Below are 24449 nucleotides of genomic sequence, written 5' to 3' on the forward strand. Positions count from 1 at the left end.
TTGCACTCTCTGGAGCGGGAATAGTAATTTTTACCCCTACGCTATCCAACGCTTTCCCTACTGTTGCAATCTTTGGAGTGGGAAAAGTAATTTTTACCCCTACGTTATCCAACGCTTTCCCTACTGTTGCACTTCCAGGAGTGGGAATAGTAATTTTTACACTCCCGCTATCCTACGGTAATAATATTGTGTATTTTTTATTAATATTATGTTAATATATATATATGTTTTAACATATATATTATTGTATTTTTTTTATAAGTTAAATTAATTATTTAATAATTTTAAGGTAATTTAGGTATTTTTAAGTATATTCTAGCTATTTATTTTTAATATTTTTTTAATTTTACATTATTTAAAGAAATTCGATATTTTTACAAAGTATATATTTTTAAACGATATTTTGGATTCGATATTTTGGTACTTACCTGTTTGTAGATAGGAATTCGATATTTTGTCTGTCGATATTTTGGCATCGATATTTTGGGTAGTCTATATTTTGTCCCTCGATATTTAGTCAGTGACCCATGAATCTCATTAGTCACACTCTATCCTGGCAGTTCCCCTTCTAAACTTAATGAAACCCTCTTGAGAGACTGTAAAGTGAGACTTTGGGTAACAGAAGCTAGCCTAAAGCTATTAAGTTTAGTTACAAGCAGATGCTTTTGGGGGGAAATGCATTATCGCTTCACCAAATGAGGTGACTCAAATATTATATCTGCTTGATTTATTTCACCTTGCTTCCAACATCACGACTTTTGGTCCTCAATTTATTCACTTGGGATTCAGCAATATCGGCTCTTTCTTCAGCTTCTTCAAGCTCATGTTGCACCTTCCTGAATCGGGTCAGATGTGAATTGACTTGTTCCTCCTAAATGTCAAAAAACAACACAGAATTGTTTGTCTTAAATACAGTGTCCAAACAACTTTATTTGTTCTCTATATATAGTTAGTTTGATGATCAAAATCAGAAGTACATGGTATCCAATTTCATATTTTCACGTGATTGGTTTGAATTACAAATTGTACGTCCCATTCATCTTAGTCATTATAGCATGCACAGCCAATAACTGCTGCAGAGTTATGGACGTTTTACAACAAATATATTCGCCTGTATAGCCGACTGCTTGGCACAGTCCAATAATTAATCCGGTGCTGATAAAAATCATGAAGCAGTAAATACATTAGTGTCAGTGGTAATTTCCTAACCACCTGCCGTTGTTATTTGAGACCTTCTTCCAGAAAAATGACCAAAACCCGCTGCTACTGCCAGAGATAATTTCCTACACATTTGAAAAGACACCTAAAAAGCCCATCACGCAGATAGCATCTCCACATAAGAGGGGTGAAAATCATCATCATTTTCGGGCTTCTGCACACTGTTCCTTTTTGCCTGGTCATTTTTCTTCACTGGGCAATACTAATACACAATGTGCACTGATGTGCACTGCCGTTTGTCTTGTTTCTAAAGTTATTTGAGTATTGCTTCATTAAACAGTTCCATCATATGAAAATAATGTCCTATTTTTTAATGGTACAGATGACATATTTTAAAGATGAAGTGGGATTTTGAGTAGAACATTTCGTCCCATGTGAACTTTGTACATTGGTTGCATACTTTCACCATTTACCCCACAAACTTTTTTTACTCACAAAAGAAGTATGCTTTTTAAGAAGCATAAATAAAACTTACGGATTCCTCTGCCTGCCTCTTGTAGGCTTTGACCTTCAACTGCAGTTTGTCTGCCAGGTCCTGAAGTCTCAAGACGTTTTTCTTATCTTCCTCAGACTAGTGGAAACACCGAGTAACAAGAGCAATGTGTTTTTTGAATTCAGCATTTTTTATAGGGCAACCAAGAACAAAAATGATATACAGACACTCTACATATAACCATTATTATGAGGGAACAAGGGTCACTGGAATAAGGGAGGGAGGATAATAGATTATTTATGACTCAGGAATTCATTCATGGATGTTGGAACAGGATTCCTCTGCATGGTGAACGTGCATGTGCCCCTGTTCTGAGTGCTTGGCTGCAAGTGAAACTGGTATTTTGACTTTTACTTTGGCCCTGCGTTACACTAGTGTAGTGTGTGCATAGAAGCTTAAACCTGCCCCTGTCAGTGTGATGTTTAGGACCCGTCCTCAAACACACACACACACCACATATGTGCCCTCAAAGTAGGAAGTGGACTACTGTGCATAATCTGCAATATCAATTTAAGGGGTGGATGTGGCATAACATTTATTGAATCCTTAAGGTGACTAGACATTTTGCACGCAACTTCATGAGGGCAGTCTAATCCCACTCATGTAAAATGTTGCTATGGCGTAAAATCCTGAAGCTTATCCCTATATCCCATGTGTATGTCCAGTGTGTGTGTGTTTGTATAGTGTGAGGTAGTAGGACTCTATGCATTGTGAGAGTCTGAGTATTGAAGCCAGTGGAAGCCATTCAAGATTCCCTTGTTTAGCATGGCATAAGGTTGAAGATGAGGACAGCGTCCCCCATACAAAGCAAGTGTATTGCCTGCACTGATGTGGCTGGAGGAGGATACTAAGACACTGGAGTGAGGAGGATGGGAATTCTATTGAGGCCTTGTTAGCAAAGGACTGTTGGTTAGTTTTTTTTAGCAAGACCTTTTGGAAAATGGCACTGGTGAGGGGTGGGACTGCAGTTTCTGTTCAAGTTCAGGAAGTTTCCAGACTGGGCCTGTCCTTTTGCCTGTCTCTGATTACTGCTTCAGGAAGGCTGGTGACAGCCAGCTGCAGAGAACTCATACTTCATTGTGTTCATGTTTTGGCCATTCCTGCTTGTAGACAGCCCATTGCTACTTCTATTAGAGATATCACTTTGCACAAAGCCTGCGTCTAGACAGCAGCCTGAAATTGTCTTTTGAAAGATATCCAACCCCAGCTGCATTTGAAACCTCAGACTCTGCATCCACATCCCTTGTCTGGAAAATGTTTATACAAGTTGGATCCAAACCGCCCCACTTTGTTCTAGTCCAAAGTACTTCTTGGCCAAATAAGGGCATACTCCGCAAAGTACTTGAAGAGCTGCTGTGCAACCAGAACTGGTGTCTGTCAGACTACCAGAGATGAAAGGATATCCAGTGAAGTCAACAATTTGTTTAGGGTCTGCATAAAGAGCCTATACGCCTACCTGCCTATTGAGAAAGGGAAGGAGTGTGCCTGACCCTGCAGGATGAGAGAATGTTCTGGAGGAGAAGCCCAGCATAGTCCCAATGTTGGCAGCCCCAGAGGAAACTGACGACCTAAGAGATGATACAGCAGTGACTTGTGCAGTAAGGGGGCCTTCAGGTTTGCAGCCCAGTTTACGAGTGAGCTGTATCATGACGAAACCTTTTTGAGCTATCTTGCCTGAGCCTGGGGTTAAGGATGGTAATAATGGGATTTTTACCATAATGGGAGGGTGAATGATTACCGGTATGGCTGAGGAGAGTGTAGCACCTCACTGTTAAAAGACAGCTTAGTACAACCCTGTATGCCGTAACCATTTAATGATGTAGTATTACGTATTTCTGTAATATCAAAGTACTATGTTTTTCCATAAAAAATAATTACTGGCTGGATCTTAAATTATTGTGACTATTGGACTGAACTATTGTGCGCCACACAACCTCCATGAGAAGCCTGTGACGGTTTCCAGTCGCTACCCTCAGAGTCAAGTGCTGAAAGGGTTTGATTGGCCCATCTTGCAGAGCAACAGTCGGACACCAGTGCCAAATTACCTCAGCTCCCACTGTTGAGGCCCAGTAGTCTGCCCTGTGCTTCTCCCCTGAAAGGGATCTAACAGTGGATAATTATGGTGAAAGCTTCTTCTGAGAATAATTATAGAGATTAGCTGGTAGACAACCATGTCAATTTAGCCTTTTGAGAAGAATACATCATTTATGTAGGGTTAATATTGGGTTACAAATTGTTTTAACAGATACTAGGTAAGGTCTGAGATTTCTGCGGCCAATGCTTATAGACTACAATGCAGCAACTGCGGCCCCTGAGATGGCTGGCGTGTCTTGCTACAGAATATTTAAATTTGGGCAGCAGAGTTATTGCTTCTCAGACCTTTAGACCTTCTTAATGTGGTCAGTAGCTCTTCAGGACAAGGTATACTTTTTTTGTGCATGGCTGTATGGACAAGGATTCTAAATTTGAAGCATATCCTTGTTTGTATAGTTAGCCAGTGGTGATCATAGAGCTGGGAATGATGCGAGAAAGTGTTTTTGCATTATGTATCAATCTTACTACCATGGCTACCATGTGTGAGATAGCTTTGATTGGGCCATGTGTGATTAGGGAATACCAGCTAGTTTGGCATTTCCACTGTCTACTCTGGATATGACAAGGGCTGGCTTCACTGTCCTTAGAGACTCGGATGGAATTGAGTGCCTTGTTTTCTTCAGCATATGCTGCTGAAAATGCACTGCTGTAGCTAAAGTTTTAATATGTTGGATGAATGTGAGGGCAGCGTCAACTGTAAAACTCATCTATCGTGAGTGATTGATACTTTGATAGTTCTCTGTTTATATTCTATGATTTCATAAGAGTTATATTCTCTTTGTATTCCCATTGTCAGATGTGTTAGAGTTAAAAGGTAATCAGTAGAAATGGTTCTGCTTGTGCTTTTTTATCGAGTCATTGCATTTTAGATGAAATTAGACACATACCTGGTATGTTAGTTCCTTAACTCTTCTCTCGTACTTCCGTACACCCTTAATGGCCTCTACTCCTCGTTTCTGTTCTGCTTCCAGTTCGTTCTCGAGTTCATGAACCTGAGTGGGGATTTGATACAAATATATAATTCCGTCACTCACCCCTGTCTCCAAACCCTGACAATATGAGCTCTGGACTGTAACTCACTCTGCTCTCCAGTTTTTGGAGCTGCTTCTTCCCTCCCTTCATCGCAAGCTGCTCAGCCTCATCCAGGCGATGCTGCAGGTCCTTCACGGTCTGCTCCAGGTTCTTCTTCATCCTCTCAAGATGGGCGCTTGTGTCTTGCTCCTTCTTGAGCTCCTCAGCCATCAAAGCAGCCTACATGAAAGTATAAGAATGCAGCTTGTCATTGGTATTTTCCTTGTGAACACATTCTAACGAATCAGTTACATTTGGCTATCACCTTAAATAAGGTGACTAGTTTCTATAGTTATGTAAAGGCTGTGGCACAGAGATGGCCAGTAGTAGGTAGTCTGGCTTGAACAATTTCCCTGTCCTCAATCCGACTGCTATGGAATGATGATAAAGTGAAAATTATGGTGTTGTACAGTGTGTGTGTGTGAGGAACTCTCAGCCGCCTGCTAAAGTCTCATTCTGAGACACCGACATTGTGCCTTCTAGGACACCAGGCTGCTCTGGTGAATACACCTAAGTGAGCCGGAGAGGCAAGGTAATGGACGGCTCTGGTGAATACACCTAAGTGAGCCGGAGAGGCAAGGTAATGGAAGGTAAATTCTTGGGAACGGGTTCCTGACTTAGTGTGCTGTGCCTCACACCTGTGTTTGGACATAGCTCCACCCTGAATGCCACACCTCAGGGACACTCCTTTTCTCTGCAGTAGAAGGGTTGACGTTTGATACTGAGATGTAGCATTGCATGCTGAGAGTGTAGGTGTAGACGGACTGCAGCCTAAGAATTTTGGCCTAACTGACCGAGTGTGAGCAGCCAGTGTTTTATCTGGACCATCCATACTGCTCTCCCCTGCTTGCACATCTCTCATATAATCTTCATCTTGTAGAGTAGCTCCTTAACCCCTTCGGTGCTGATGACGGCTCCCCGGTCGTCATGCGTCACAGTGGGCGTGTGCTGATGGCGGCCGGGATCCGTCATGACCAGGCCCACGAGCGGAATGTCCAGCACCGGCGCGGAATTCCGGCCGCAGCCAAGGTGTTAATGTGTCTTACTTGACATAATGAATCTGCCTTCCTCATCCCATCACGTGCCAGTTTTGAGGAACACAGGCAACAGGTGTCCTTACTGGTCATTTTGTGGGCTGGACATCGGTGGTAGCATAAAAATAATTCTGGACACTCTGTTTGCAATTTGAGCCTTTGCTTCTCAAATTCCCCTGCACAGCTCTTCATTCTCTTCATCTGCTTTCTAGACATTCAGTGATATGGACTCCAGTCCACTCTGTGCTGCTGAAAGTGTTGCACAGCAGGAATCAAAGTAAGGGAAAGGACTTGTGTGGGCAAGGAATGCTTGATGACTCCAAGAATGCATCTCCAGTGCGCCATCAAAGAACCTGTGTTGGTTGACCACATGTGCCATGGGCTAATACCTTTTGCACTGAGGATGAGTACCACCTCTATCTGATTGCACAAGCAGTAACAATGAGCACCGATCCGGCACATCTGGCAAATGAGTAGTGATTCTGAAAGTCAAATAATATTCTGAGTTCTCAGAAGATCTATTGGAATGCTAGTTTGAGCTGGACTCATTTCCCAGTCAGCCAATGCTTCACCCATCTTTTCCAAAGCCTAACACAAAATAAAGGGTGGCACTTTCAGTAATTAATATTCTGGTTGTCTCTAGGATGCACCAGAGATGTAGATCAGTGTGCTGAGTTCACTGTCTTGTACCATTTTCTTGAATGTAATAAAAAGTGAAAGGTAACATATATATTGTGATAGCAGCATACATTTTTCAGTAAAGTGTTTGTGCCATTCCTGTCCATGTGACTTATGAAAATTGACTATTATCGAGCTACTGGACAAAGACTGTACATCAGTGATGGCTTTCTTGGCTTTTTCTTCAGCATTTCTGGCTTCCTGAATGGCTTCCTCTACTTCATTCTGGAGCTGGGTGTTGTCACTCTCAAGCTTCTTCTTGGTATTAATGAGACTTGTATTCTAAAAATAAAGAAGAATGAAAGAAGAATTACTTAACTGGCTCAGTAATCCATAAAATACACCACTATCTGTATTCGGCTATAAGGGATGATTTGCTGAGAGAGAATACCTGTGAATGCAGAAGCTGCAACCGCTCACTGCAATCAAGAAGTTCCTGTTCAGCAACTTTACGAGATCTTTCTGTCTGTTCCAGTGCAGCCCTCATTTCTTCAATTTCTGCCTGCTGCAGGTTGTTTCTGCGTTCAGTGACAGCCACCTGTTCCTTCAGGTCATCCTGTCCTCTAACAGCATCATCAAGATGAAGTTGGGCATCCTATTTGGATAATACAGTTAATGTTAAGATCATGATGAAGCGTACATAAAATAGCAGTTTCACTTTTGCAGAAAAAAAGTACCTTGAGTTGAGCTTGAACATTCCTGAGCTGCTTCTGTGCTTCTGCTGCCTGGCGGTTGGCATGGCTGAGCTGAATCTCTATTTCATTCAGATCTCCTTCCATTTTCTTCTTCAGCCTCAGAGCATCATTCCTGCTTCTGATCTCAGAGTCTAATGTACCCTGCAGAGAATCCACAGATCTCTGGTTGTTTCTCTTCAGCTGCTCAATCTCCTCATCTTTCTCTGCAATCTTCCTGTCCACTTCACCCTTGACCTGGTTGAGCTCAAGCTGGATGCGCAGGATCTTGGCCTCTTCATGTTCCAGTGATCCCTTTTTATAACAGAAGAGTAGTGTCATAAAGGTTTTAAAGCTATCTAAAACATTTCCTCAGTTGAATACATTTTCCATTGTTGAAATGCATCCTTGACTTACCTCCGCTTCCTCCAAAGCTGCATGGAAATCACTCTTTTCTTGTTCAACCTGTTTCTTGGCTTTTTCCAATTCATGGATGGCCTTTCCGGTTTCCCCAATCTGTTCAGTGAGATCTGAGATTTCCTCTATGTGAAATATACACAAATGAAGGCATTAGATTTTTTAAATATGTGTTTGCTGATATCACATACAATAATCATATGGGCATGGATATAAAGTGCATTATTCATGCAACATGTATTTGTGTATATTTTCCGCCTATATTTAAAGTGCAAACATTCATTTCTTTAATAATCAAAAATGTCATAAGCATTCTTTAGCTAGATTTTAAACTTAAATCTCACACTGCGTGTGAGCAATCGCTGCAATGCACACATTAGATTCCTGCTGTTCAGACTTTTGGGAACAGGTATTAGAATCTCACCTAATGACCATGATCCCTACATTTAAATTTCGTGTTTTTTGCACTGGCACTTGTTTGCTCTTCTACCAAAATCATCTTGCTTAGATGTTGAAAAACTTACGTTGCAGATTTTTGTTTTCACGTTTCAAGGTTTCAAGATTATCTAAAGCCTCTTCATAAGCATTCTTCATTTTGAAGATCTCGGTACTCAAGGAGCGGGCATCCTTCTGAGAAGCTTCTAATTCAGACTGAGCTTCCTCATATTTCTGTTTCCAGTCAGCCAGCACCTGTTAAAGATGGTTTACATGTTATCTCAAAAATCACAATTATGAGGAACACTGATTACTTAAAAAGGATTTTTTTGTCAATGTTACCTTATCAAAGTTCCTCTGTTTCTTGTCGAGAGCTGCAGCAGCACCGTTGGCTCTCTCAACATCAACCATGAGGTCCTCCACTTCAGACTGCAGTCTCTGCTTCGTCTTTTCCAGAGATGCACACTTAGAATTCACAGCCTCAACCTGTTCCTCAGCATCCTGCAGTCTCTGAGCCAGCTTCTTCCTGTAATTTTGGAAATTAAGGTGAGTATTAAATAAGGAGAAGAGTCAGTTTCATGCCAGTATATGTCTTCTTGCTTAGCATAACATACTTGGCCTCTTCCAGCTCTTCTGTGCGCTGGATGGCATCTGTTTCATACTTGGTCCTCCATTGGGCAACTTCCCCATTGGCTTTGGACATTGCCCGTTGGAGCTCAGCTTTGGCTTCCTGCTCCTCCTCATATTGTTCACGGAGCAGATCACAGTCATGTCGAGCAGATTGCAAGGCGTGTGCCAGTGCGTTCTTTGCCTGTAAAAAGACAACTCTATTAATTACCTTTTGCACTGCTGATTTTGGGGCACATTTAGAAAGGCACAGAACAATGCGATATGTAAATGAAGTTTATATTTGGGTGTTAATGGCCTTTAGGTTTTCACATGCACTCATATGGATGTTGTGTGTAAATTATGCTTTTAAAATATTCACGTGAACTTTATTTTGGGCTTTATTTTTCCTGGCAAACAATATTTTGTGTTTACATTTCTTTGTTGATTTTATTTTAACCAAACAATCCACAATATAAAGCGGAAAACAATATTTTAAGATTAATGGGCCCCTCTTAAACAGGTCCTGACATATCTGATCGGTTGGTGTACTTCCACAAGCTTCCAGCACCCACCATATATATTTGTCTGTAGGTTATGCACAGATCAGTGTAGAAGTGACGTTTCTAGATGTAGTTACCGCGTTGTGCTTGTGAATTAATTTTGCAATGCATTTCCCTGGTGACTCTTTGTGGATCCTTACTGTTCCACTTCCAGTGGGAATTTAGATGTAAGTCATTTAAACATAACTTTCATACATTAAGCACATGCGTGCTGGAGGATCTCTACTACTCATTTGAGAATCGCGCCTAATGTTCGAAAGATACATCTTGACTTCCTCCGGGTGTTACTCTGAAAGTACCATAGCACAATCTGGAGAATGAGTGATGCTACAGACATGGACATCAGAAGTAATACTCTCAGCCCTAGGAGCCTGTTCTTGGTCCTAACTAAATATAAAGACAATCATTAATGAAGGAAAACAAAATACCTTCATTTCTTCTTCCAGCTGCCTCTTCAGTTCTTCTGTCTGCTGAGTAAAGGCTTGCTTGCCTCTTGTCAGCTGAGAGATCAGCGATTCTTTTTCTTCCAGCTGGCGAGCGAGTTCACCTGAAAACAAACAATGCGTTATGTCGTTTAAGCTCTCATTATTTCACGTTTGATGAATAAACATTAATAAGCTTTAGTAACGGGAAATTGTCTGTGTAGCACCTCCAGTGGATCCTGGCAGCTATATCTTCCTGGAGAAAAGTTTTGTGAAGTGCAAACAACATCACGTTCAAAGCTATGGCGTTTTTTGGTTTCTTTTATTGCACAAAGTAGTAATATAGAACGTACATCAGAGTTTGTAAACACACACCCTATATTGTCATGGGAATTTAAGTGTGCATTTTAATATGAGCACTCATTCTGAAAATATATTCTACTGTCTGCACTATAGATGTTTCATTTGTGTTGGTTTTGAGTAAGTTGCAAACTTGAAATTCATACCATTTTCTGTCTGGAAGCGTGCCTTCTGGGTAGTGAGGTCATTAATTATGCGCTGATGTTCATCATCTTTTGTTTTAACTTCGCTAAGTTGGTCTTCCAACAAACGGCTCAACTTTTCAAGGTTAGCCTGTGGACAAAAACAGGCATTACTAGGAGTGTCCACAGTTAACTTGCTTCAGAACTGATTGCTTCCTACAGAAAGAGCTTACCTTAGACTTTGAAACATTCTCCATGTTGCTGGCAAGGTCATCAATTTCCATCTTATATTCACTCTTTTCTTTCTCCAGCTTTTGCTTGACCCGCTGCAGATTGTCGATCTGTTCCCCAAGTTCTGCAACGCTGTCAGCATGCTTCTTGCGAAGGGCAGCAGCAGTAGCTTCATGCTGAAGAGTGGACTCTTCCAGGTCTCTCCTCACTTTCTGGAACTCTGCTTCACGCTTCTTGTTCATTTCAATCTGGGCAGAAGTGGCTCCACCAGCTTCTTCCAGTCTTTCACTGATTTCTTCAAGTTCCCTGGAGAGATCAGACCTCTGTTTCTCAACCTTTGCCCGAGCTGCACGCTCTGCTTCAATCTCTTCCTCCAGTTCTTCAATGCGGGCCTATAAGTTTAGAATGATTTTATTAGTTGATAGTCAGATTTCATCATCATTTGTTGCTGTAATGGCACGTTACATGAATGAATACCTGGAGTTCCTTGATTTTTTTCTGCAGTTGTGCACCCAAAGATTGTTCATCCTCGATCTTGCCGAGCAGTTGGCTCAAATCGAAGTCTTTCCTATTGTTTGAAAAAATACGTTTATGGAATTTTTTAGTGGGGTAATTACTCTTGCAGGTTAACATTAGCGGTGCTATTTTTTAGCCTTCAGAGGTGAATGTGCTATTTTAACAGAACTAAGCTCAGAAACAAATGAGCTGATACATTATCTCAACTGTAGTTTTTTTTGTTAACATTTTTACATACACTTAAATATAACTTCTAAAGTATATTATGGTAACCTGGTGCAAACACCATCCCTCTTTCTTTACACCATATTTCGGCAAATAGATCTCATAAATTCCTACTTCTTCAGTTTTTCTTCGCTTTGCTGTTTATCATTCTCCAGATCCATCACAGTTTCCTGGGACAGCTTCAGGTCACCTTCAAGCTTCCTCTTGGCCCTCTCCAGGTCCATGCGAAGTTTCTTCTCTTGCTCCAAAGAGCCTTCGAGCTAAGTGTATTGAAACAAAATGTATTCCATAGAGTTCTGTCACAAAATGGCTCGTTTGTATTCATTCGCGAAATATATAATGTTGTTGTATACAATAGAAAAAATAATATTCTACTTCTGAAAATCATTTTACTGTAAAACATATCCAAAAACACATTAATTTATGCTTAAACTGAGTTGCATTAAGACATGTTCACCATCTTAGCTAATACCTTGTGAAAACTGGGATTATAATGGCTTTATGTGTCATATCACTACAGGCTAACCTTTCTGTCCTAATATTTGCAGTGTTTCAGTATTGTATCGTAAACCCACTGGAGCAAACCATTGAATTGAGCTAGTGAACTAGCTATAGCTAACTGATACAACGTAATGTATGCAATCTCTGCGAACACTTACATCATCCACTTGCTGTTCCAGCTTGGTTTTTGACTTTGTTAGTGAGCTGACTTTATCTTCTTCTGCCTGGAGGTCATCCAGAGTCTGCTGATGGGCCTCTTGGAGAGCTTTTTTCTCCTTTGACACCTTTGAAATGTTTTCATCAAGAGCTGCCATTTCCTCTGTGAGGTTTTTAACCTAGATAGATATAGATAAATAACCCTTATATAGATGTAGCTTACATATTCGACTTAGTTGAATCATTTTGTAAATGCCAATTTGTATTTACTTTTACTGCGTTTTTAATATTATTCTCTTTTCAGTGCACACATATCAGTGCCAGCAATTTAGTCCAACTGTACAACAGTTGCAAACATCTGTGGTCAGCATTGTGGTCTCTATCAGTTGCATATTCACCGTAACATGATATTCAGTGTGGTGTGAAAGTTGCTCAGATATTTTGTAAAGGCCTTGTTCTCCACCCAGTACTCTAGGATTTTTGTTGCCCTTTTTTTTGTATCAGGCCTCAAACAGTTGGGCGTGCACATCTGTCAAATATCAGTACATGTACTCCCTAATAACGAAAGTGCACTCATTGACTGCGACAACCCGGTTCACTAGGGGGGGGATCAATGAATAAGGTCCCCAAATGTGTCCAGAGGTCCGCAATTGTTTTTTTAAATGGCCATTTAAACAGATCATTGCCAAGTTACCTTATTCTCTGTGGCATGCTTTTCCTTCTCTACTTTGGCTAGAGTTAGCTCAAGATCATCAATGTCTTTCTTCAGCTCAGAGCATTCGTCCTCCAGTTTCCTCTTCTTGGCTGTTAGCTCAGCATTACTTTCCTCCTCATCTTCAAGTCTTTCTGTCAGCTCTTTCACTTTAGCTTCCAGTTGAATTTTACTTTTAATGAGACCTTCACATCTTTCTTCTGCATCTGCCATGTTTTCACTTTCCTAATGGAATATTAAATATAAAAATATAAATATCTTTATTTATGCTTTTGCACAAATTTGACTGTTTGTCCTTGATATGTATGTGATTTCACCTACCGCTTGAACCTGTAATGCAAGATCATTTTTCTCCTGCAGAAGGACAACCATTTTCTCCTCCAGTTCCTTCTTTCTTGCTTCAGATTTTACCAGAGCTTCCTTTGTCTTTTCAAACTCTTCTTTCATGTTTGCCATCTCCTTTTCTGTTTCCGCGCTCTGCAGAAGAGGCTTAATCTTAAAATACAGCTTCATCCATGGCCAGGTTTTGACGTTCATGAAGGACCGTACATTGTACTGGATGGTCATTATGGATTCTCTGTTCAGAGTAGAATTAAAGACAGCGTTAAAAATGAAAAGCACATGGGACCAGTACAGACCATGGTGTCAGTACATGTATTATGAGTAACTAGTTCTGGCCATACCTTCTTTCCATCATTTTCTTGAATTCTATTCTCATGAGGTACCCTCTGCAGGCCGCCTGTGTTCTGGTGATGAGATCTGCCAGCTTTTCATCTCTCATCTCTTCTAGGGTACCCAAGAGGCCAGCTTTGAAGAATACCTTCAAGTGGGATGTGGTTTATAAATTAACTTACTTGTGAAATGTAGTGAAAGCACGAGATATATACTTTAAATATATGTTACACAATAGGATGAATGAGAAAGCAAATGTTTCTGGTTCAACTGATGTCTTGTGTAATAGGAATTTCAAATTGCTGTTTCTGCTACTTGTACATAACTAATCAAGAGGCAAAAAATGTTCTCATTGTGGTGAAAGTATGGTCTACCTAAACTGACATAATTATGTTTTTTTCACAAATTGATTCAAAGACCCACATACCCACCTGCGACAGCAGTGTCGGTAGAAAACATCTCATTTCAGCAGAAGGTGTTCTCAACACACACCTCCGGAATTAGCGTAGTAATGGGCTAGCTAAACCGAGTGGGGTGTACCCTTCTTCTATAGGCCTTGAAACACAAAGTTAATTTTCAGGGCCAATAGTTGAAAACATTTTCCTTCACCACAAGCATGTGCAAATATGTTTCTGCGTGCTCAGCTCAATAAAGGTATATCCTTTGCCAGTGAGGGAACTCTGCAAATGCATGAGAATGCTTAACTCTGTTGAGCCCTTTTTAATGCTGGGGTATCCTCACCTACTGCCATTCCCATGTGTGTCACACATTTACGTTATGTAGACCCAAAGAAATGTTTCATTCTTAATTTTATTAAATTGAGTACATCACTTCATACCTTGGTGTGTCCAAATCTGTACTGTGTATGGTCAACATCAATGGATCCCAATAGTTTCTCAGACGCCTTCTTGCTGTCCATAAATGCACCTTCCGGAACAGCACTTGCATTGAGAACCTTGTACCTGAAAGAGAGTCCTGGTTAAACTCAATCCATATGATGAACATGTTAAACCTCAATGTAAAATTAAGATAGCATGTTTCTTTTATTATCTTAAATGGTTATTTGCTTCAGTCAGACACAAATATTTATTTTGCATAGCTGTGTTCTTTGGAGTATTTCTAAAACATTGCTTTAACTTCTGGGGTTTGTAGTATGTGAGGTTGTACTCTATCTAGCAGAACAAATGTATATTGCTATAGTTGCAGTGTAAACAAATAATTTCATAAAGTTAAACATCTTGTGTGTCATTATACTTCAACTGTTTGTTACTCTGTTAATGATATACAGTGTTCCTTTGCTTAAAATCACCATAAAGAATTCTGCTTGGAAATCCCTTTCTGCAAATTCTGATGCCTTCCAAGACACCATTACATCTCAGCTGGTGGATCAGGAGATGGTTATCCATAACACCTAAAGAGGGAAGGTAGAGTTTAAACGGTTAATTAGATTTTGTTACATCAGTAGGGAACACCATGATCTTTGTAAGCATTGACAGATTGTACCTGGAGTTTTTGTCTCATTGGGAATGAGACAGCGCACAAAGTGTGGATGAGTGCTTCTTAAGTTAGTCATCAGCTTGCCCAAATTCTCCTATGATATTGAAAATATACATTTTTAAAAGTCTATCCTAAGTATTGAGTATGTAACAATAGTCATGGTTTTGCTTGGTATACTATAGACACAACAGAGTTGTATTTATATACATTTATGTACAACTCTTACTCTGAACAAAGCAGACACTGTCTGGAAGGACCCTCCTTTCTTCTTCTTTCCACCCTTTCCACTAGCAGCAGCTGCAGCTTCTATGTTTGAAAGTAACAAAAACAATCCATGGATTAGGCATTCTGTCAAGACAACATACTCTTTATGTTATATCTTTGTTTTTTATTTGCGTGCTACTTATCCTGGAAGGTAACTTACTATCATCCTTCCACACTCCTCATATTTAGAGATAAGACTCTCTTTATGGTTCCACGGGTCAAAAAGTCCTGATCAGGGGGCAGATTGCTCTCGTACCTAGCCCCTCTATGTTGGAATGCTTTACCGCGCCACATTTCTACATGCTTGCATCACCTTCATTTTAGGAAGCAGTTAAGACTACACTGTTTTATTTGCGGCAACAAGATATCCCTCCCGGGGTGATTAGTGCGCATTACAAATTAAAATAACATAACATGCCTTTTAGCAGGATACTTACCAGCCTCTGCTGCAGTAGCGCTATAAAGCATGGATAGCACTTTAAGGGAGGACTTCTGGTAAAGCTGGATAACAGATTCATTCAGTGGATCCTTGTTCTTCTCCAGCCATCCGGTGATGTTGTAGTCCACAGTACCAGCATAATGCACCAGGGAGAAGTGAGCTTCAGCCTTTCCTTTGCCTGGCTTGGGTTTCTCAAAGTTCTTGCACTTGCCCATATGCTGGTCATACAGCTTGTTCTTGAAGGAGGTGTCTGTAGACTTGGGGAACATGCACTCCTCTTCAAGGATGGAGAAGATTCCCATGGGCTGAAAGAAACATATCTATGTGAGACTTGGGTATATGGGTACGTTATTTTAATACAACCATATGCAGTTTTAACAGTCACCCACCTTCTCAATAAGTTCAATGCAGGCAGCCAAATCCATACCGAAGTCAATGAATTCCCAGTCAATGCCTTCCTTCTTGTATTCCTCTTGTTCCAAGACGAACATGTGGTGGTTGAAGAACTGTTGCAGTTTTTCATTGGTGAAGTTGATACACAGCTGTTCCAGGGTGTTGAACTAAAACCCAAACCAATTGTTGTGGATTAGATATTTGTTGATTGGTCCAGCATGCCACTTCACCACCTCCTCTTTAGGATGTTAGACTTACATCAAAAATCTCAAAGCCTGCAATATCCAGGACACCGATGAAGTACTGCCTGGCTTGCTTGGTGTCCAGCTGTTGGTTGATACGGATCACCATCCACAAGAAGAGCTTCTCATAGACAGACTTGCAGAGTGCACCGATGGAGTTATACACCTAACGAAGAAGGAGTTGCAATTGAACGTGGAATGAGTATATGACCTCGATAGTCCTTTCTTTATTAAAATATTCCTTATTGGCAAGGTGAGTAGAGGCAGCCATTGCAATTTTACCTGGTTAACAGTCTGCCCCTTGGTGACAAATTCATTGCCGACCTTCACTCTTGGGTAGCACAGCGCTTTCAGCAAGTCAGCTGAGTTTAGACCCATCAGGTATGCAATTTTGTCTGCAACTGTAGTTAGAAAAACGTTGTAACATTAATGAACTACATAAATCCTTATAAGGTTCAGAAACTGTCATAGATTCATCATCCCAAAAACAGCTTTTTGCGCAGTTACTGCAAGTTGTCTACTTCTCCCTTCCACTATTTTGTACTAGAACTTCTCTTTGAAGACCAAAATGTATCCATCTCAATGATCTCATATTTGGTGCTTTTGATTTTACATTCCACTTAATTCGGGCTGTGTCATAATGATTGCAGTTGTTACATCAATTGTAATTTACAAAGGACATTCTTTAATTAGATTTCTGCATCCAAAACGTGGCGACTTCTACATTAATTGGCTTTTCAAAACAAAGGGTGTTCCCTTGCCAAGACCTGCACCAAAACGTCAGGATCACCAAGCCTTTTTTAATTGACTTTTTTCTACTTCTTGGTGAATGTGGAATAGATTCTGAATGTTTTTCTTGGGTTTTTAAACAGACATTTGTTAGGTTAATCAATTGTATCCTGTATGTAAATGCATCTTGCCATTGCCTATCCCAGTCTAAGATAACAAGCGATAACGTCCTGAGCCATGTAGCGTTTTTCTTTTTATTGCACTTTAGTTATGTGACGTGGTGATCTTTGCAATTGAGAAGATTGTTCTGTGCCACTAAAGGCGATTTCATGGACATTGGATTGGTGTTTTATTCAGCCTTTGTGTGCCTTTACTGATTCGCGATTAGCATAGCACTTTAATGAACTTTTTGTTTTATGCCTGCAGTATTTCTTTCATCCCCAGCACTGGTAAACTATTCGTCTTATGAGACATAGCCCAACAGTGGAAGGGGATGTCTCCACCATCGGTGGGTGGGTGGAAACACGCCATGGACAAATGCATGGGGATGGTATTAGCAGTATTCAAGGCGTGAGGCTGCTCACAGAAACACAATAAAATCTGGACGTGTTGGGCTGAATACAAGAGCATAGATCTGCCTTCCATACGACCCCCAGAATCCCTCATTGAGCAGGAAATACATTTATATGGACACAGATATGCTCATAGCTTGTAGACCCCGCCATCCAAATGCTGTTGATAAATATTCCTGGCGGGGTGGGAGGTGGTACCAGGTCTGTGCGAAGGTTTTCTCCTTAGTTTCTTTTATTCCCTTGTTGATGTTCTGAAACATGGATACTATTCAGCAATGTACTACATCCTGATGTTAGTGTGTGGCCTTCCTGGCCGTGTTGTACGACCCAAAAACTTCAATAAAATCTGTTATAACAAAAAAATTATTCGTCCTATAAGGGTCTGGTGTCTTTGATGGTCTTCCTCTGTATCCTTTCTTCAAGTGTGTCATCCTCACACTGTAGTTAATTGTTCTGTTTAGTACTTTTTTATGAATGTATCTATTTTAAGGTACCTCCTTATAGCATTGAACTTGATAATGCTCTACGCTAATGGGATCATATCATGCTCTTAGTAGGAATTGAGGAATCAGCAAGTAATTCCATACCGGTGATATCAGACCCAAACGTAAACATATGGGCGGCAAGGTATACCTGTGTAGCCTTTTAACTGTAAATTGCATGAATTTTATCTTGGTTTTTATTAATCACTCAAATACAATGACTAAATGACTTGTAATTGTGCTGCCTTCATTCACAGAACCCTTGCTTGTTTTTACAATCGTTACGTCTGTTTTTTTCCCCTTCAAAGTACCTCTTTCAAATTATTTTATTTCTGGTGAGTTTTTCTCCTAGGACGTCACAATGCATTAACCGTCTGCAACCCAGCTTCTTCTCCTATTACTGGTTGACTATATGCCTGCTTAAAGCTGTGCTAGGTTCTTGTTATAGAAATAACATACCCATACATATATACAAGGCAATGTGCATATCATGCCTTACCCTCTGTGCCATCGGGCTCGGCCTGCTCCTCACGCTGTTTCTGCTTGAACTTCATGTTTCCGTGGTGCATGACTGCTCCAGTCAACTTGTAGATGGCGATCTTTTCATCTTGGTTGAACCCAAGGATGTCAATGGCACTCTGTCATGAAATAAGGGGCAGCGTTTTATGACTGTGATCTTCTACTCAATGGAATGTATTGTTATTTTTACACCTCTTGTTTGTAGTAGTAACTGAGGGTGAAGAGACATGGTGGTTAATATGTATTGTAACTCACATCAGTAGCCAGCAGCTCCTCTTCATCATTGATACTTTTCACCACAATCTCACCCTGGCTGATTGACGGGAAATCATATGGATTGGTGGTAATGAGGAGCATTTCTGCAAAGTAAATACATGCAGGGGTGAGGAGTCTCAGAATGCACGAATAGCAACACATTAACCTAAGGTCTGTGTACAAAGTAGATATTTTCCCAAGAAACAGGTGAATAATGTAAACATTTGAAAAAGTGGTTGTTATTTTTAGTAATGTTTTCCATTTTACAGAGGCAATATTCATGATAGTCTTTAGAGGGTGCGGAAAGGCTGACTCGCTTTGGAGACATATTGCTTGATAGCAAAGAAGGACTCAGAGAAAATTAAGCTAAAGAACAATAACTGTTCTTTAATTGACTCAATTGCTGCAGTTCGTTTGTGTGTACTACAGTTGCCTAACGCCTTCCTAAGTACTGTGATCTAGTCACCCTCAAACCATTGCTTACATTGGTCATATGGTCCAAACGTGTCTGAGTCTAGAAGGCCAGTATATTTTATCAGAAAATTCAACATTCTTAGAATCATAATCACTAGAATGCTTCTTGCAAATGTATATACTACCAACATCGTTTTTATCTAAAGTTCGATGGTCTGGTTTTCTTCCAGGGTTGTTTTTTAACCATTGGGTCCATGCTGAGAAGAGAACTGAAAATAACTAGAGATTGGAGATACATACCGACAAGCTCTGGCTTCTTGTTGGTCATGATCTGGTAGAAGATGTGGTAACTCCTCTCTGCTGACAGCTGGAATGTGACTCTGGACTTTTCCAGCAAATCTATAACAAAGAACAACATTAATATGTAAGTGCAAGATATTTATTTAATTACTTCAAACTCAGTATTGTATTTAAATGCTTTAATGGCTGGTCTTACATGTTTCAATATCAGCAGAAGCCAGTTTTCCTGTGGTTCCGAAATGGATTCTGATAAATTTACCCTAGAGAGTAAACAAGTGCTCTAGTCACCCGGAGGTTGCATTGGCAGCTAATAATGTACATTATGCACCAAAGTACTGCACAGAAACCCATGCACTCAGAAGACTTACGAAACGAGAGGAGTTGTCATTCCTCACGGTCTTGGCATTACCGAAGGCTTCCAGCAGCGGGTTAGCCTGGATGATTTGATCTTCCAGAGTTCCCTGTAACAAGCAATAGGCAATAGGAATGTATTTGTTTTACAGATTATTTATTAGAAGCAATTTAAGTGGAAAAACGGAATAAACAAACCTGCATCTTGTTGGCCATGGCCGGGGCCTCCTTTTTCTTGTCACCACCACCAACAGCAATTGTTGCAAAGTACTGGATGACACGCTTGGTGTTCACAGTCTTTCCTGCACCAGATTCTCCGCTGTAGAGAGGATCAGCAGTGTGTGTCAGTATGTCTCAGTGAGGCGAAACTGGTCATGAACTTTATGTTGTTTGATATTTCAGAAATATGTTTTGTACTCACGTAATCAGGACAGACTGGTTTTCACGATCTGTTGAAAAGATTATTTAAAGAAAGATTACACATGTACTTAGAGTAACAATTCCAGTTAGAGTGCGGATAAAAAAACTGAGGTTGTACCTGTCAACATGAACTGATAGGCGTTATCAGAGATGGAGAAGATGTGAGGTGGGGCTTCCTGGCGCTTCTTGCCTCTGTAGGCTGCGACCACCTCAGCGTTGTACACCGGCAGCCACTTGTAGGGGTTCACAGTGGCACAGAAGAGACCGGAGTAAGTCTGAAAGGAAAGCAGAATATTATCAGACTGAGTGCATTGATTTTTGTAAACACAGCAGTAAAGACAACTAAATAAGAGAAGCTAATTTTCAATCTTTGTTGATGTTTTAAACTGCCCCTTATCGGATCCGTTTACTGTTATTGATTGTTGTTGTGCTTTCTATTTCTTTTTTGAGATCTTAGATAAGTACATAATTATGTATGCGAGTCTATTAATGCTGTATGCTTTGGAATTAGTCACCGTTTATCATGACTACTTAGATACGTAGACTGCTTTCACACTGTCACTTGTTGTCACATATAATGTCCATTGTTGAATCTTGAAACCTTTACACCCACTTACTTTTCTCTAGTCACTTTACTCATCTGCTGTCTTTTTCTTTTAAAGCTCATCACAGCTCAAAGATTTGAAGAATACATTGCCATGCTAATATGTTCATCCTAGCACCTTTTACTTTTACAGTGCCCTGTGATTTCATATGTTCATTTCATCCCGATAATCTAAATGCAACAACTTACAATAAGACCATACCATTGTGTACTTGCCACAACATAACTCTGTCCATTTTGATTTCCATTGCTTATATGTCAAATAATCCAGATGTCAGGGCACAGATGTACTCAATCGGAAATAACATTTTGAAAGGAATTCATTGATGATTTCAGAAAGAAATTGGATTTAGCTCTGCAATGCTGGCAGAGAATGATCTCGAAAGCATGCAACATTGAAGGCAGTCCACAGCCTTCTTTCATACGAGCCTTAGCAATAGGGTGTACGTATCTTCAAAAAAGTGTTGGGGTTATCACCAGGTATGCCCTTGATTCCCAGCCTCTGAAAATATCCGATACTGCTTATTGGAAAGAGTAGGAATTCCATGAAGGAATGTTTCCCCACCTGGGAGATGGATCTCCCTATCTGTAACTCAGAAAATAGGTTTTGGAGTGGAAGGGATTGCAGCATGAAAGAGCAGGGGCAAGTAGTGCCAGCCACCATAGAGTAGTTGTACTGGGTAAATACAATGGACGGAGAGGGAAATGAATGGAAAGGTAAAAGTTATTGTTTGTAGTAGTTATACTATGTTTGATACATTTAGTTGTACCTAGCCTGTACATAAGGGATAAAACACATAGGTGCTCATTTTGAGTTGTTGGGGCTGCCAGCCATCCACCATAATTTGAGATTTCTGTGTGCGTGACCGAGATCTCTATGCCTTTAGAGGATGCCAGATTGGCTCCTCTGAAGGCAGTGCAAGTTTGATAGCAGTTGTCATGTTTCATGCAGCTGCCCAACAAACTTGTTTTTCGAAAGCAAGAGTTTTTGGTGTAGTACCTTGTTCACCAGACTGTAAATGAAGGAGTCGATAAATCGTAAAGAAGTGCACAAGTCAGGCTAGTGAGTTGTCCACCCTGCACACAGCACTTCTTGGCGTTTCTGAAGGCTTTGGTGAATTATGTTCCTCCTCCCGAAGACAGTAAGAGCAGGTGGGTGATTGCATTCGGGCACTTGTCAAGGCCCATACAATCTCAGAGTAATTTCTATAGCTTGACTTGCCGCAGCTTGATTCATTGGTTTCTGTTTTCTGCCGTACTTACGTAGATCATCCAGGCTGCATACCGCTCGGCGAGGTTATACAGCACGGAGGCTTCGTTCAGATGGGTCATTATGACCATGTCTTCAATCTTGTCGTACTTGGGAGGATTCTGGGGGTAGACTTGAGTGTCTTTGACAGTCACAGTCTGTAGCAAAAGAGAAGGAGGAAGAGTTAATGCAAGAGACTGGCAGAAGCTGTGTGGCTGAAATCTATTACACTTATTTTGCTTACCCTTCCGTCGTCAGTCTTGACAGTGACTTTGCCATTCTCTCTGGCTGTGATAGTACCTTTGACGTAGAGCTCTTTTTCATCATCTACGTAGCAGGTGTTCTTGGCATCAAATGGCTTGTTTTGGGCTTCAAGTCTTTCCTTTTCAGACTTCCGCAGGTATTGTGCGGCCTCCCCAAACACGGCCATTTCTGCATCCGAAGCCATGGCTGCAGACGGTTACTAGAAAGATAGCAAAACATGTTTTTATATCGAACACATGTATTTTTGTATCTGTAGGTAAATCTTAGAGTGTTACTGAACTTGGGTGAAGTCATTCAATAATTCAATTTTTTACTTTTATGAGCAAGATATAGAGCTTTTTTGCAAATCTAGTGTGTCCTAGTCGCAGCTGCATGGTCCATGTCATGCGGCCTCACAGCCACAACATCCAAGGGTACCCAGCTGATATCATGTGACTGCTCAGTTCACCAGTGCTAAGGCAGCATATGCAGCTTTTGAGATGTAAACTTATATCAAGATCTGTATGCGCCCACTTGGCGCTTCTCAAGCCTTTTGTAAGTGTTGGTCTCCAGAAGTCTGATGCAGAGTGGATGCACAGAGTGGCCAAGCTGTTCAATACAAATTCATTCATAATCTGGCATTGCGCTGTGTGTTCTCATCGTCTAATTCCAGGTTACTTGCTTATCTACTAATATCATTTGAACCTGCAAAGGTCTGGACAATTGAAAGAGATCACATTAAACTCCCCTTCATGTAATCCATTTCTCCTTTCCTATTACATTTAGTCTCTTGAGTCCAATCCCAAATGAGAGTGCACTGTTAGTTTAGTATGTAGACATCAGACCTTTTGTGAAAATGGAGTTGAGGCAGTCATGCATTGAATAGGATGCAAGGTGTACATGGCTAGGGCTTTTAATGAGGGAGTACTTACAGTTTTTTGAAGCGTTCTGCAGTAGTCAATAGTCCTAAACTTGCCAGCTCGAAATAGCCTATATTCTGGCAGTGTCCAGCTACAACGTTTTCATTTGTTAATCTGAAGGCGCCTATGAATTTGAAATGACAGAGAACCCATGCTAATAACTTCTTAGCTAACAAGCAGGTGTGTGTGTGAACTATCACTGTTTTGCAGCATGGGACTTTTGTTTCTGGTTACTAATAATATGCGTAGACCAGGCTTTGGGCCTGCCCCTTCAACCATTAGATTTTTTGACCAGCTTCATTCAGCCGTTGGCTCGAGACTTTGTCAATCATGTCTTGTCTCTGCCCAGTGGAATATTCACCTCTCACCTAAGGCTTTTGGGTATTTGAAAGCATGCATTGAACTTCCTGAGAGACTCATTTACAACAATGGACTTTTCTGTCAGTGTCTGTAGCTCCCTCTGGGTGTCTTGCTCCAATGTGCTAATGGTACATGAATAAGCACATTAAACCCAGACCTATTTGCAGTGCCAGCGTTTATTTCTAAATTACTCTGAGGTTGCTGAAGTGCGTGGACCTCAATGAACCAGGTAAAGTTTCATGCTGTAGACCTGGATATATATATATATATATATATATATATATATATATATATATAATAAGAAATTAACAGCATTTGAGGGCCATAAAAAATGGCGACTGTGCCTACCCGGTGGCTAGGCACTTCGATAGGTTTCATGTAAAGGATGTAAGAGGTTTAACGTATTATGTAATTGATGCCGTAGAAAAGAATGTGAAGGGTGGGAATCGTGGGAGACAACTTAGAAAGTTGGAATCATGTTATATAGTTGAATTGAACTCAAAACAACCTGAAGGTTTGAAGATGGAGGAAGATTTGTATACTCATTTGGGGTGATTAAATGGAATTTGAAATGTGAATTAGAACAACTGATCTTAACAGACTTGGGGAACAACTTGAGTGTTTTTAATGAATGTTTTAATTTGACTGTTTACCCACTTGGGCTGAATTGGTATGCGCGAATAACTATAAGGCCACTGGGGCAAGATGGTATTTTGATAATGTAAAGTGTAATATTGATAATTTTTTTTAATATGCCGGCAGCAGTAAATATGAAATAGGTGGAGTACGCCCACTTGGGCAGTATTCGAAAATTCATGGATTGATTGTAAATTATTCGTTTACAAGAGACATCAGCAATATTGCCTAAATATACAGTGTTCTTGAAAGAGAGGTCCGTAATGTAATATTGATTCACTGCGGAACAATGCAGTTATATGCTATCGCGCTAAACAAACAGTCATGGTGAAAGTTTTGTAAAAACTACAAGTCTGTCTTTGA

General features: G+C 40.4%; 1 protein-coding gene and 1 long non-coding RNA gene across 2 annotated transcripts in view; one reads left to right on the plus strand and one right to left on the minus strand.

The window, feature by feature from the left end:
- LOC144785844 (uncharacterized) overlaps positions 1-24449 on the plus strand; it is a 100583-nt gene that overhangs the window by 11867 nt on the left and 64267 nt on the right. The window contains exon 2 of the long non-coding RNA XR_013602047.1: positions 19234-19427. This is a non-coding gene — a long non-coding RNA (uncharacterized LOC144785844). The remainder of the gene's footprint in view (positions 1-19233; positions 19428-24449) is intronic.
- LOC144785842 (myosin-4-like) lies at positions 728-23674 on the minus strand. Its single transcript, XM_078664689.1, has 38 exons — positions 22172-23674; positions 21942-22085; positions 20193-20349; positions 20076-20103; positions 19853-19973; positions 19672-19764; positions 19500-19563; positions 19304-19402; positions 18590-18693; positions 18315-18453; positions 16315-16433; positions 16049-16198; positions 15787-15957; positions 15396-15702; positions 14921-15000; positions 14701-14788; positions 14484-14608; positions 14036-14152; positions 13209-13345; positions 12847-13102; positions 12508-12750; positions 11816-11992; positions 11271-11416; positions 10893-10983; positions 10418-10807; positions 10209-10335; positions 9709-9827; positions 8726-8922; positions 8454-8637; positions 8201-8366; positions 7677-7801; positions 7266-7574; positions 6980-7183; positions 6745-6870; positions 4886-5056; positions 4693-4797; positions 1694-1789; positions 728-871 (listed from the first exon to the last, which is right to left on the minus strand). Exons 1-38 carry the CDS (start codon positions 22373-22375, stop codon positions 728-730), a joined length of 5823 nt encoding a protein of 1940 aa, XP_078520815.1. The 5' UTR covers positions 22376-23674.

This window comes from Lissotriton helveticus, chromosome 10 (assembly GCF_964261635.1).
Source record: "Lissotriton helveticus chromosome 10, aLisHel1.1, whole genome shotgun sequence".
In the NCBI taxonomy this organism is placed as follows: Eukaryota; Metazoa; Chordata; class Amphibia; order Caudata; family Salamandridae; genus Lissotriton; species Lissotriton helveticus.

Excerpts from the sequence above, each read along its gene's own strand:
- LOC144785842 (XM_078664689.1), bottom strand. The coding sequence starts at position 22,375 with ATGGCTTCGGATGCAGAAATGGCCGTGTTTGGGGAGGCCGCACAATAC. Across the intron at positions 16,434-18,314 it reads CGAGCCCGATGGCACAGAGG|TTGCAGACAAAATTGCATAC; the intron begins GTAAGGCATGAT and ends TTCTAACTACAG. Across the intron at positions 7,575-7,676 it reads CAGCTTTGGAGGAAGCGGAG|GGATCACTGGAACATGAAGA; the intron begins GTAAGTCAAGGA and ends TGTTATAAAAAG.